Here is a 12,814-nt window from a genome sequence, read left to right on the forward strand (position 1 = left end):
TGCATAGTGAGTTCTGGGACAGCTGGGGCTACAGGGAGACCCTGTCTCAAAAAGACCAAAAAAAGAAAAAAAAAAAAAAAAGAAAAAGAGGGAACTGCTGTAGGCATCCATTAATAACACAAAGCTGCCTACGCCTGTATTCATATACAATCACTCTCCCTTTACATTTAAAGGAAAAATACACTATATATGAAAACTGACTTTCAAAAAAGGGTTAAAATAACACACCAACAGAACAAAAAAACAGTTCAGAAGCTTTGTGATTACATGTGAAAAATATGTGTTAAGGGACCGAAGTCCTCCATCTTCTGTAAATATACATCCATCATAGTCAGTAAATGTGTCATAAGTGTTGGTTGGAAAGACAAGGAGCCCTCCTAACAATGGAGAATATTCTGCAGGGGCGGCAGCACCGTGACTCAGGATCCTGGAGACCAGGTCTGGCAGCTAACTAGGAAATATGTTCCTCATCTGGTGAAAACAGGCTGCATCTATTTGAAATCACAGGCTGATGATAGTGAAAAACCTGTCCAGATTTAGACAGTGAATGGGGGATTAGTGGGTTGGTAGCAATCCTCTCCCTATGTTTTGCCTTGCATATTGCATTAGGCAGAAATATTCATTACCCTAACATATTATACTTTACAGGCAAAATCTATATACAATTTTGTTTAAAATCTCTTTAGAACATAATCTTTTTAAAGACTCTTCTTTCCCGCCACCATCTTCCTGAGGACTGTGTTCTGAGAGTAGCCTATCCAAATGTGGAAATGAAAGTAATTTACAGTCCACATAAATTTTCTCTGGTCTCAGTTTTAGCATCAGGCTGTACAGCCCCCGGTTTTTCTTGCAGGAAATAGTCATATGGGTACAGTCACATTTGATGTTAAAAACTAAAATGTGATCTTATTTCCTCCTCTGCTTTTCCTACTGACTGTCTAGGAGTGTTTAATTGCTGTCAATACAGTGAAATTAAATGTACTAACACAATTTGTTGTGACCCTCCAGGAATCCTGAAATAAAAAATGTCAGGCATGTTAGAGCTCCGATAAAAGGCAGGCTGGAGCTCAGTAGTGCTCCCACATGCCTGAGGCCCTAGGTTCCTCAGTAGCACAGGGAAAAAACAAAGCAAAACTAAAACAAGACAAAACACTAAAACACTGGAAATAACAAAGGTTAATAATGTGATGAGAGCATGTTGTGTGCATGCATCAAAACATCATGATGAAGCTTACTGCTTTGTACAATTATTAATATACTAACAAAAAAGAAACATCATTAAAAAGAATAAAATACAAGTCAACAGTTATGGAATAAACTAACCAGTAACATCTGGCTATAGGAGTCCTAAGTTCTTTAAGCAAATACCTTAATAGTCTGTTTCCCCTTATTTTTCAATAGAATGGTTATTTTTAAATAAATGTTTAAATAGATACCCCCAAGCACTTATTTATAAATATTGTTTTTTTCGTTTAACAGCCCATAGAAAAGTATATTGCCCACTCATATTCACCTGCGACTTTCAATTAGCTTGGCTTAAAATATTTAGTAATTTGGAAAACACACAAATATACACTGCTGGTTCAGTCCAAAAACTTGTTTTTAAGATCACAAACTGGGGCTGGAGAGATGGCTCAATGGTTAAGAAGATTGGCTATTCTTGCAGAGGACCTGGGTTTGGATCCCAACACCCACAAGGTAGCTAACAAACATCCTAAGTCCAGTTCCAGGGGATCTAACACCCTCTTCTGGCCTCTATGGGCATTGCACACATATGGTATGCTTACATACATGCAGGCAAAACATACACATAAAATAAAAATAAATTTTAAAAAATTAAGGATCACAAATTACTGCATATATTTACTGCTTACATCTTTTTGTAGACACTATAGTAACTGTTTTCAAACATTTTGGTATAGCTTTCTACCCCATGAGTTACTGAGAAACCCAAATGACTTTTTTTGAACACTGTGCAAAAACTCAGTTTAAACAGATAAATTACATCATAAAAAGTGACAAACCAATTATACAGTGAGAAAAATTATATATTTAAAACCCTACATTTTCCAAAATAACTGTAAGAATAATGATTTGGTTTTAGTTTAGTTTTTTTCTTCTATTTCCCCAAATTTCACTTTAATGTTGGCTAAAAAGACAAATTTTCACTGGGCATGGTAGCACAGGCCTGCTCAAGGCTAGCCTGAGCTACTCCATAGTGAGGCCCTTTTTGCCTATCAGCTTCTGTTTGCATCCAGTATCACATGGACTTGAGAGAACAAAAGACTTCAGGGACGACTGACACCTCAACTTTGGGAACACTTTTGACCTCAGAGGTACCCCTGAAAGACCTGGGTACCCATGGGTCCCTGGAGCACACTGTGAGAACCATTGCTCTGTCAAGCCAATTTGTAATTGCTATTCCTTCAGCCAGGACACTCACAGGTCTCCATGCCTTCATCGTCATCATCTACCATGGGCTTATCATAAGACTTGTCAATGGCGGCTCGGAAGCTCTCGTTGCAGCCCCTTCCTCTGATGATGCGTGGTCTCGGGCGGTGGAAAGGAATGTTCCCATTCAGGGTCACCTCAGCGACTGCAGTCTGCAGACTCTCTAGGGAGCTGGACTTCTTCAGACCCAAGGAAGGTCCCACATCTCTACTGGGGGAGCCTTGGGGGTGGTCAGAATAATGCATTGTTAGTGAGAGGTAGGTGACGATCACAAACTTGAGTATCTGTGAGTTGCAGAAACTTTCAGAGGTATAAACTATTGTCTCAATGGTAAGTTCTAAAATATAGATGAAAAAAATATAAAGAATAACTAATTATGGCTAATTTCAAATTTCCCTGGACTTTTGTCTCTATTTTCATTAGAAAAACCTTTAAATTACTAGTTTTTATCTGAACAGATGAAATCTTTATCAAATAATTTTGTCCAATGTAACACACATAGCTAAAAGAACTACAATAGTCAATCATCGCACTCAAAACTCAGAGGGTGAGAACACTGTCTAGAGCAAGCTTTCTAGCCTAACTGCACACGCCTTCCCATGGGACAAAGCTGGTCACAGAAGGTGGATGTCCCGGCACAGGCTTCATCTATTCTGTCATCCTAACATAAACAAAAGCAGTTCCACGGACTGTTAGCCACCAGCTCAGTTCTGATGAGCTAGTGCCAGGTGAAAAGGTAGTTTTGTGAAGTAGAATGCTCTACAAAAAGAACAGTAGAGACTTGAATAGACACAAATAACATTAAGGGCTCTTTCCCAGAAAGAGAGATTGGAACTGCTGGACACGGTTGTCCTCCTATGTCCAATCCTGTTGTTGTTGTTTGTTTTATTTTGTTGGTTTTTTGAGATAGCCTATAGCCATAACTGGCCTGGAACTCATGATGTAGACCAGGTAGGCCAGCATTGGGATTAAAAGCATATACCACCACATCTGGCTTTGAGTACTGTTTTTTTAAAAAATAGGAAGACTTAGCAATAACCAAGAAAATTTCAGTAAGATGGCAAGGGAGAACCCAGGGAATTAAAAACAGGGCTCTATTTTTCAAAGATCCAAGGCAGAATAACCTGAGATACCAAGCGACTTGGCTCGGTGGGCAATCAAAACTGACTTCCTTAAGCAGATGAGACAGCCCCATCCATCACCACCTGACCTGGCATTCAGGGATGGACGACAGCAGCCTCTAATGGCTGACACCTCCACCTGGGCAAGCCAGGTGACAGGGCTGGTGCCTCACTTAGCCTACTAAAAAGACAGATGAAAAAAATGGTAAGGTGGAAAAACTAAATAGTTTATCTCCACATGGGGTCATCAACCCATATGTCGATCAATAATTAGGAAGTAGCTTCGTCATGTTATTACCTGGAAGACAAATAGCTCTGACACGGGTTTTCCACAGTCCAGAGGGTAAGACACAATGCAGATTAAACTGAAAGTGTCAGAATAAGAATTATCTTCCAAAGCTTCCTTTACATTACATATTTCATCTAATTTTCAGTATGGGGCGGTAGTGCTCAGGGAGGGAAGGGATGCTAAACATGTAACACAGAGAGTCAGGCATGATTCTAAGGACAAAAAATACTCCCTAAGTTATCCAGCTACAGGCTTGGGAGAAAGGGTGATACACTTTGCTTTCCAAATGCAGGCCTGCGTGTATATGATCATTTATTTTGTAACAAAAGTACACAGAGGAGATACATCTTACTCCTGCTGATCTTCACAGCACTGTAACTGACATGTACATTTTCCATATTATTCACAACCTTTAGGTTAGGTTACAGGAAGGAAAATGAACCATGTTCCAAAGAAAGAAATCAAAAGGAAGATGTCAAGGAATCAAGCCCAGCAGGAAACACGGGTGACCCTCTTTGACAGTCTCTAGAATCAGCACTTTCTTTTTGAAGAAATTATGTCTGTAAGATCTCAAAATTTCCCAGGGTACTTGGGTCATGTAAAACACGTATTAGGCAAATGTTTGGTGCTTCCTTGGGTTCAGTAAGGATGAGAGTAGCTGTGAAGGTGTGTATATATCTGTGTATGTATCTGTCTGCAGATATGGATCCCCAGCTCTGACTGTCATCAAATGCCATTGTACAGAGAAAACTATAGTAAGCTTTTCTTCAGAAATTAAGCTGAGGTTTTTATTTAATGTATTCAAAATAACAAAACTGAAAAATGAATTTAAAAAATGAGGGTCCCTCAACATGAAGAAACTCTGCAAGGAAGACAAAGGTGCAATATTAATTACACCAGCAAGAAACCTCTACAAATGTGTCGGGCCCTGAGTTCAATTTCTAGCATCTCTCTTACACACAAAATTACCAGTGTATAATGTAGAGCATTAGAGCCTTACTTGTCCATTTATTACCCTAAATTCATTACACTTGTGTGAATCTGCATTTTAGCAAAATGTTGGTAATTGTATTGTGCATGATGTGTTCATGCATGGTTGAAATTTTCACAACAGAAAGGGTTTTGGTGGGGGCGTTTACAGAGTTTCCCTATAACCCTAGCTGGCCTGGAACTGGATATATAGACCAGGCTGGCTTCCACCTCACAGAGATCTGCCTGCCTTTGCTAGAATTAAAGGTGTGTGCTGCCATACCTGGCCACAATAGAAAGTTTTACAAAAAACAAACCTCGGTAACATGACAATTTATAGAGGGCTCAGCAAAGGAAGGGCAAAACCTGGACACGTTGTGGGAGCACAGCCACACTCACTTATTTACATATGGTCCAGGGCTAGTCTCATGCAACATTAAACAGTTGCCAGAGACCCCATGGCCTGCTAGCCCTAAAATGCTTACTATCTGATGCTTAACAGAAAGCACTCATTGCTTCTGTAACAGATATCATACATCCAAGCAAGAAACTTCACAAAAGGTTTTCAGTGATACATTAGGAATTTGGGGCGGGGAACACAGCTCAGGAGTAGAATGCTTGTTGACCATGCACAAAGCCCTAGGTTCTATCCCCAGCACCACCAGAACAGTATTTTAAGTTTAACATTCACTAGTGATAAAAACTGAAAAGGGGTTCTTCTATATAATATATGGGCAAAGACTACTTAGTATTATTTTATGAAAACAGTATCATTTCATTTTGAAACAATATTTTAAGGTTCTCAATTTACATTAATCTTTTAGGTTCTTAATGCATTTTGAATTTTACAACTGAAATAGTAAAAGGTTAAAAATCTCATTATTGTTTTTCTTTCAGAATGTACATTTATTGCATATCTCTAAATCTAGGAGTCAGGGAAATCATACGCAGACTATGTTCCCTAGAGCGATTTTGTTTGTTTTTGTGTTGCTGAGAGTAGAATCCACTGTGTCCACATGCTATGCCAATGTTCTAACCACAGGACTTCATCCTAGCTCTAGACCTGCTTTTCTAGTCCCAATTCCTGCCTACCAATGAATATCCCTCTGGGAGGTAAAAAGCCACAATGAAGGACATCTTTTGCAGGGGGCAAAAAGGAGATGGAATTCCATTTTCATTACGAATGGCTTATGTAAAGGGAGACACCCATGCTACAATGTCAGCACACCTTCTTCTGAGCTGACCTACAAAATCACCAAGTCTGAAGCAGAGTAAAGCAAAGGAACTGAAAATCTATCACTGAGGGATAATGGGTGGGGAGAGCACAGTTTAGATATTTTATTAATGGTGATTTAAAACCAACAGACCAAAAAGCACCTTGGTGTCTATATAGTGTTTGTCTCCAAGATTTTCCAATGTAATTGCCTAATATAGATGTGCACACTATAAAAACAAAATGTCCTTCTTCTCTAGACTCTAACATTGTGAAGTATTAGAAACACATAGTTTGATTAGATGATAAAATCTGACTTCTCATCATGAAAATTATATAATTTTGGGGGGTGGTCTTTTTGAGACAGGGTCTCTCTGTAGACCCAGCTAGCCTGGAACTCACTATATAGACCAGGCTGGCCTAGAACTCACAGAGATCTGCCTGCCTCTGCCTCCCAAGTGCGAGGATTAAAGGCACGCACCACCACACCCGGCCTGAAAATTACATAATGTTTTTAATTTAAGTCTGTATGCTATTTTTAAATTACGGTAAATTCGTTTCCTCCTAGTGTTTCTGAGCTGTTTCAGTTAAACATGCCCTGTTTTCACCTAGCTGACATAGTGCCCAGAGTTCAGACTTCAGCACAAGCAGTTCAGTTTGCTGTAGGGCCTTTGTTTAGGGCATACTTCTTTAAAATATTGAATACTACTAATGCCACACACTAACTAGTTGCTTTACCTATACAAACTATAAGACTTTCTAGTTCTGTTTCAGAATTTTAATGAATTTTATGTTTGATAAGAAAAATAACTACTAGTAAAATTGAGGCTGTAGCTAATTGCCTTGCAACACAGCTAATTTTATGATTTATTGAATGCAAGATTTATAATCTATCATTTACTTCACAGAATATGGTAACTCCAACTACATCCACGATAATCTTTATGCATGTATGTGGGACACAGGCTAAAACTAATCATCACAGCAGGTTGAAAAGGCAAATTAAAGCTAATGAGTGCTAAGTGATGTAACTACATTATCCTGGATCTAGAATAATTAAAACAAGATTCCAAAATACACAAATAAATCATGCATGCTCAACTGCACGCAGCACATTGCTTAACTACCGACAGACTGCTGATTATTTTCACATAGTAATATAAAATATATACTATATTGTTAAACTGAGTTCAATGTATTATTATTTCTATGAAATGATTTAGCAGTGTTTTAGAAGCAGTGAATTTAGAACTGATTTCAAGTTAATGGAGCTATACACATCATATAATCCAATCCAATGTCAGGTTTAACTATGAGCTAATTTCCAGCATCCAAGAAAGAGGCAGTGAACAGCAGAGCCAATAGCAGAGGCATTGATAGCAAGCCTAAACACTGTCATTTAGTGAAAAATGTTTATATAGGCAATGCTGCTTTTCAAATAAAAACCACTAACTGAGACAATACATAAATGACTTGGAAATTTAGCAGTCCAAATGAAAGATGTTTTCTCAGAATCTTGATTTTTTAAAAACATCACGACAAAACATTCCTACGTAAGTATGATTGAGAAAATCTAAGGTTGTTTTTAACATGTGAAAGGTACTATATTATCTTCTCATATGCTATGTACATTGCTGATAAATTTATTATAATAGAAAAAAATTTCTTTTCTTCTGAAATTCAATTTCCCACAATGAAAGCATTGGGGTGAGACTGGAACGCTCATGTTTACGCAATATGACTGGCAGCTATATAATTGTGATAAGCTCCTTGGACCATGGTTTCTATGGCAACAGTCTAACTGTCCATTCTTACCTGCTTTCTGGTCATCCACTGTATTGAGTTTAGTCTCGTCAGCTACTGTTAAAAGGTAAATGTATAATGGTTAGCCCAGTTAGTACCCAAAGCCCAACATGCTTCAGCCCTCTCCTGATCTTCAGTTAGGGCAAAATTCTTAGGTAATATTTCATGCATATAAAACAACATCAAGCAAACATTCATAATCAATAAAGGGAGAAAAATAAGCAGTATCTCCATGCAATATGCCAGTCATTTCATGTCACGACACGTGTTATTTGAATGTTAGCATATCATAATTAGCCAAGGCAATGCACTGTTCAATTTTCTTATATGCATCTGACAAATTAATGTTTTTAGTCTTGAAGTAAAAACAGCCACCAGAACATAGCATAAGTTACAGTATGATTAATAAAGATTTTTTTAAAATAATTTAGTTTATACATGTAATTTACTGAATATTTTTTGGTAGATTTTGATTCAAAGAGAGACACTACCTGATTGGTGTCTGACTGAACAACTATGGTTATTTTCCTCCTCTCATTTGCTCTCAAATGCTTTCTAGAATAAATATTCTCTTAAATTAGTAATTTGATTCAAGTCTGTAATGATCAAAACACAAAGGTGTTCCAAATAACCTTTCAAGGAAAGCAATGAAAGGCGGGAGAGGGTGTCAGCAGCCGGACTCCAGACATGGATTGAGATAATGGGTTTTCTCCAAAACTTGTTTTCCAGCTAAAATTCCCATGATAACTAAATACAATCCCAATAAAATAGCCTCTTAAATAGTAAAGTGTTAAAATGTCATAAAGATTTGTGGATATGACATGGTTCACAAGTGTTTGCTTCCTCGCTCATACAAAAGCACACATTAACATAGTATATAAACATGCCAGTGTGAAGAACATGGCTATCTCAAACTCAAAAAAACACTAATTTTTGCTCAATTGCCACATTTATTTTCTCTATTGTTCAAAGTAAACAGTTGTGTTTGGGACCATCAGTTTTATCCTGAATACACCTAAACCTTATTTAGATAAAGATTCATGGAGATTATACTCACTACCTAAATCCATGCTTTTTGATTTTCGTGTTTTAACGAAATCCAATTGACTGGCATCTGAAAATTGCTTTGTGCGTTTTTCTGACATACTCTGACGTCCAAATCCTTCTCGTTGAAAAGCAAGAACTGGATCAACATCTGGACTCAAAGAGCTGGAGTAAACAGAGAGAGAAACATAAAAGCAGTTACTAAAAAGTAGAAGACCTTCAATTTTCAAGAAAATTCACATATACTTTTGTCTGTGAATATGTTTAAGTATATGTACACGCTTCAAAGATTTAAACTAAACACAATATAGTCCATTTTTAAAAAGGTGACTTAAGAGAAAAAAATGAAAATTTAATTTAACATTCAGAGTAACCTTGTGGGTGTGAGTTTTCTTCTTCCTCCCTCTGCCTGTATCTTCATTGTATTCGATAACACACTATTTCTAAGTTCTTATTAAAAATGAGCCCGATATTTGTCAGACTTTGGAAAGGTTGAATATTTGAGATAATCTGCCATGTACTAGACACATATGATCACGTATAAACTGCAATTTAACAGTTTTGAAAAGGATGTGTTCTGATTCTCTTGTATATATTTATCTTGTGTTTCACAAAAAGAAGGGGGAGGACCCTTTCATGAGGATGTAGTCCCTCTGAAATAATCACCCCAAAAGACTTCAACTCAACAAACTTCCCATAGAACCTATTGAGTATTGTGCTGGGTAGACCAGGATCAAAATAACACAGAAGGAATGATCTCTATTCTCAGCAAGTTCATTAGAAAGATTTCATCTAACATATGAAACAGATGCATAGACAAGAGAATGAACAGTCCCTGAGGAGTCAGGAAAAGTATGGCTAGGTTCATTTGATTTGGTGGTGCCAACACTGGCTCAAGTAGAGAACAGGAGGCTGAGGAAAACCACAGACACTGAGATATTCCAAAGTGCTTTCCCACTGGAAGTGGCTGAAGATCACACGGACTCTGGATCTATTTTAAACAGGCAACGAGGTGCTCTGAGCACAGTTCCAACTCAGGACATGCCTTTTTCTCCCTGCTGAACACACCACGTAAATAAGCGCGGCAGCTCTTCTTTGTTGGTAGAGCCAGCACTCTTAGGCAGCCAGGGAGAAGACTGCCCCTCCTCAGCTAGCAGGCCAGGGGGTTGAGGAGGCCACATCTGCTGCAGCAGTGGAATTTACCACAGACTCCCACTCGTTTCCCATGCCTGCAGGCCTCCCTAAGCCTGTGACACATTACATATTAGTGAAGGGATGGGATCTGGTGGTATAGAGCAGAAATTGAGCCTGCGATTCTCCAAATTTTCACTACCAATAGGAGAATGGTGTGAAGCCCCCAGCCTATTTGCCTTCACATTCTTCACAGAAACACTGGCTCACATCTTTCAAAGTCAATGGGAGAACTCAAGTTCTGACTCTGTTCCACCTTAGCTGTCTTGCCAGAGCCCAGGGCCCGGCACACAGAAAAACGTGGCTATGCCCCACAGGGAGCAAAGGTTTGTCTTAATGCATGGCATTTTGCTTGCACTCTACTCTCCTCTAGAACTTCAACAGATTAGAAACTCCAAGAAGTAAGGTCAATTTTAAACTGGGATCTGAGGGGTCCAGGCACAGACTAGGGTCAGCTTTTGACAAAAATGGCCAACAATTTCAGAGTAAGACACCCAGCTGAGAAACACAACCATAGAAATAAACAAATGAAAACCCACATGATAACTATGACTTAATTTTGAGGCAGTCAACACTGAATACACTGAATGCAGCTATTCTTCTATATACAGAAAGTAGACCTCTTATTGCTTAGCAACTTCTCTTTTTTGTTGTTCATTTGTCTTAGCTTTGGGTGTTTTTTTTTCCCCCTTTTTGTAGCAAGTAGAACAGTTTAAACTCATACTCCATAAAGGCATCAAATTTGTAGACATAATGAGTTTGAAATACAGATTTTTTTGGTTTATTTACTATTTGTGAATGTCTGCACATATGGAGGGTGTGTATGTATTCACCTGTGTTGGGGGGGAGGCTCATGAATATGTGTACTTTAGGTCAGAAGTTAACAATGGGTGTCTTCCTGAGTGGCTCTGCAATTATATTTACTGAGGTAGGGTCTAACAGCTGGATAGCTTCAGTTGTCAACTTGGCACATCTGGGGGGAAGGAACCTCAACTGAGGAATTTCCTTCATTAGACTGGTCTGTGGTCATGTCTGTGGGGCATTTTCTTTATTGTTAAGTGATATGGGAGGGCCTGGACCACTGTAAGTGGTGCCACCCTTGGGCACGTGGTCTTGTGTTAAGGCCGGGAGAGCAAGCCAGTAAGCAGCGTACTTCCTTGTCTGTGCTCCAGGTTCCTTCCCTGAGTTTCTGTCGGCTTCCTTCAGTGATGAACTATGACCTGGGAGATGTAAGTTGAAACTTCCTCCCCAAGTTGTTTTTGCTCAGTGTTTTTATCACAGCAACAGAAAGCTAACTAAGTCAGGGTCTCTGGCTGAACTCAGGGTTCAATGATTTTGCTAGTACAGCTAGCCAGCTTGCCCCTGGGATCCTTAGTTTCTTTCTTCCGGGTGCTGGGATTACAGGCAAGCCACCAGATTTGTCCAGTTTTTATGTGGGTGCTACAGAAAAAAACTTGGGTTCTCACGCTTGGGCAGAAAGCACGTTTTCCACTGAGTTATCTCATCAGCCCCATTAGTTGGTTTCCTTTTTGTTGTTGTTTGTTTGTTTGAGAAAGGGTCTCTCTGTAGCCCCAGATGGCCTGGAACTCACTGTGTAGACAAGGCTGGCCTCAACCCATCTGCCTCTGCCTCCAGAGTGCTGGAATTAAAGGCATGCACCACCATGCCTGTCTTACTATAGCCCAAGCTGGCTGTAAACTGTGATCGTCCTATTTCCTGAGAGCTGGGAGTACAGATCTGCAATATTACCACTCCGAGATGAAACAGTTTTAACAGAAATTACTAGCAAAAATTTTTCAAAGAAATTTAAATTGTTCCTGCTAACATTGCCTAAAATCTCCATTTAGCATATTTCCAAACTCATTTTATGACTTCCAAAATTATGCTATTATCAAAATTACAATTTGTTGTTCTATCTTTCACTTCCCTTAAAAACATACTTAATGGTCCCTACATCAACTAAATAGATGGAAAAAGTATATTCTGTAAGTTAATAAATTAGAAGGATAGCCATTTGACACATTTAGCTTTGACAAGTGTACAGTCAATTATAAATGTACACATTTTAAAATGTCAAATGAGTCTGCAAATTACTAAGTCTTAAAATAACTAAATATTCTTAAACCGTGACATAATTAATTCCTTCCTATTAATATACCCATTAAACTCGTTTTAGAGACAATAAACAGTGTACTAGAATATTAACAAGTGAGAATGCAAGACTGGCAGGTGACTCTCTGAAGGAGCCATCCCCCCAGCAACCCCCGCGTGTTATCGAAATTCCAGTTATTAATCTTGCCCTCCTGCCCTCTGTTTTCCCAACATTTTCATCAAAGCTTAGGGAGATATTGTCAAGATTGGAAAAGCTTACATTCTCAACTGTGAGCCTGAACAGCTGCCACGTGTGTTTAGATAACCCTTCACTCATATGCCCTCCTTTGCCCTACAGTCCCCAGAGAAAATCATAGACGTCCTCACCAAAACCCACCTCAGAGAAATTAACGCCACAAGCCATCCCTGCAAGCTCTCAGTGTCTTTCTACCCTGCAGAGCCTCCTGAGGCCCCACGTAGATGTCCCTATCACCCCTCTACTTCATCATGGTGGAGATTCAAGGGCTTTTGAATCTCCAAGATGAACACTGTAGGAAGAGACCTAAACTCCATTTCTGTTCTCACTTCCAGAAAGATACAAACACTATTCACATTAAACAGCATCCGTAGATTTCAAGCATT

The 12,814-nt window shown here is 38.9% G+C and overlaps 1 protein-coding gene across 14 annotated transcripts in view; it reads right to left on the bottom strand.

Annotated features, from left to right (window-relative positions):
• Positions 1 to 12,814, bottom strand: part of Pard3 (par-3 family cell polarity regulator) — a gene marked incomplete at its 5' end in the record, with an annotated part of 355,877 nt that overhangs the window by 213,223 nt on the left and 129,840 nt on the right. For 11 of the 14 annotated variants that reach the window (XM_029570672.1, XM_029570671.1, XM_029570669.1 and 8 more), the window contains 3 exon segments: positions 2,444 to 2,671; positions 7,859 to 7,903; positions 8,904 to 9,055. In XM_029570672.1, coding sequence (XP_029426532.1) covers positions 2,444 to 2,671; positions 7,859 to 7,903; positions 8,904 to 9,055 — 425 coding nt within the window. 14 annotated transcript variants of the gene reach the window in all.

The sequence above is a fragment of the Nannospalax galili genome, unplaced genomic scaffold (assembly GCF_000622305.1).
Source record: "Nannospalax galili isolate Female #2095 unplaced genomic scaffold, S.galili_v1.0 scaffold123, whole genome shotgun sequence".
Lineage (NCBI taxonomy): Eukaryota > Metazoa > Chordata > Mammalia > Rodentia > Spalacidae > Nannospalax > Nannospalax galili.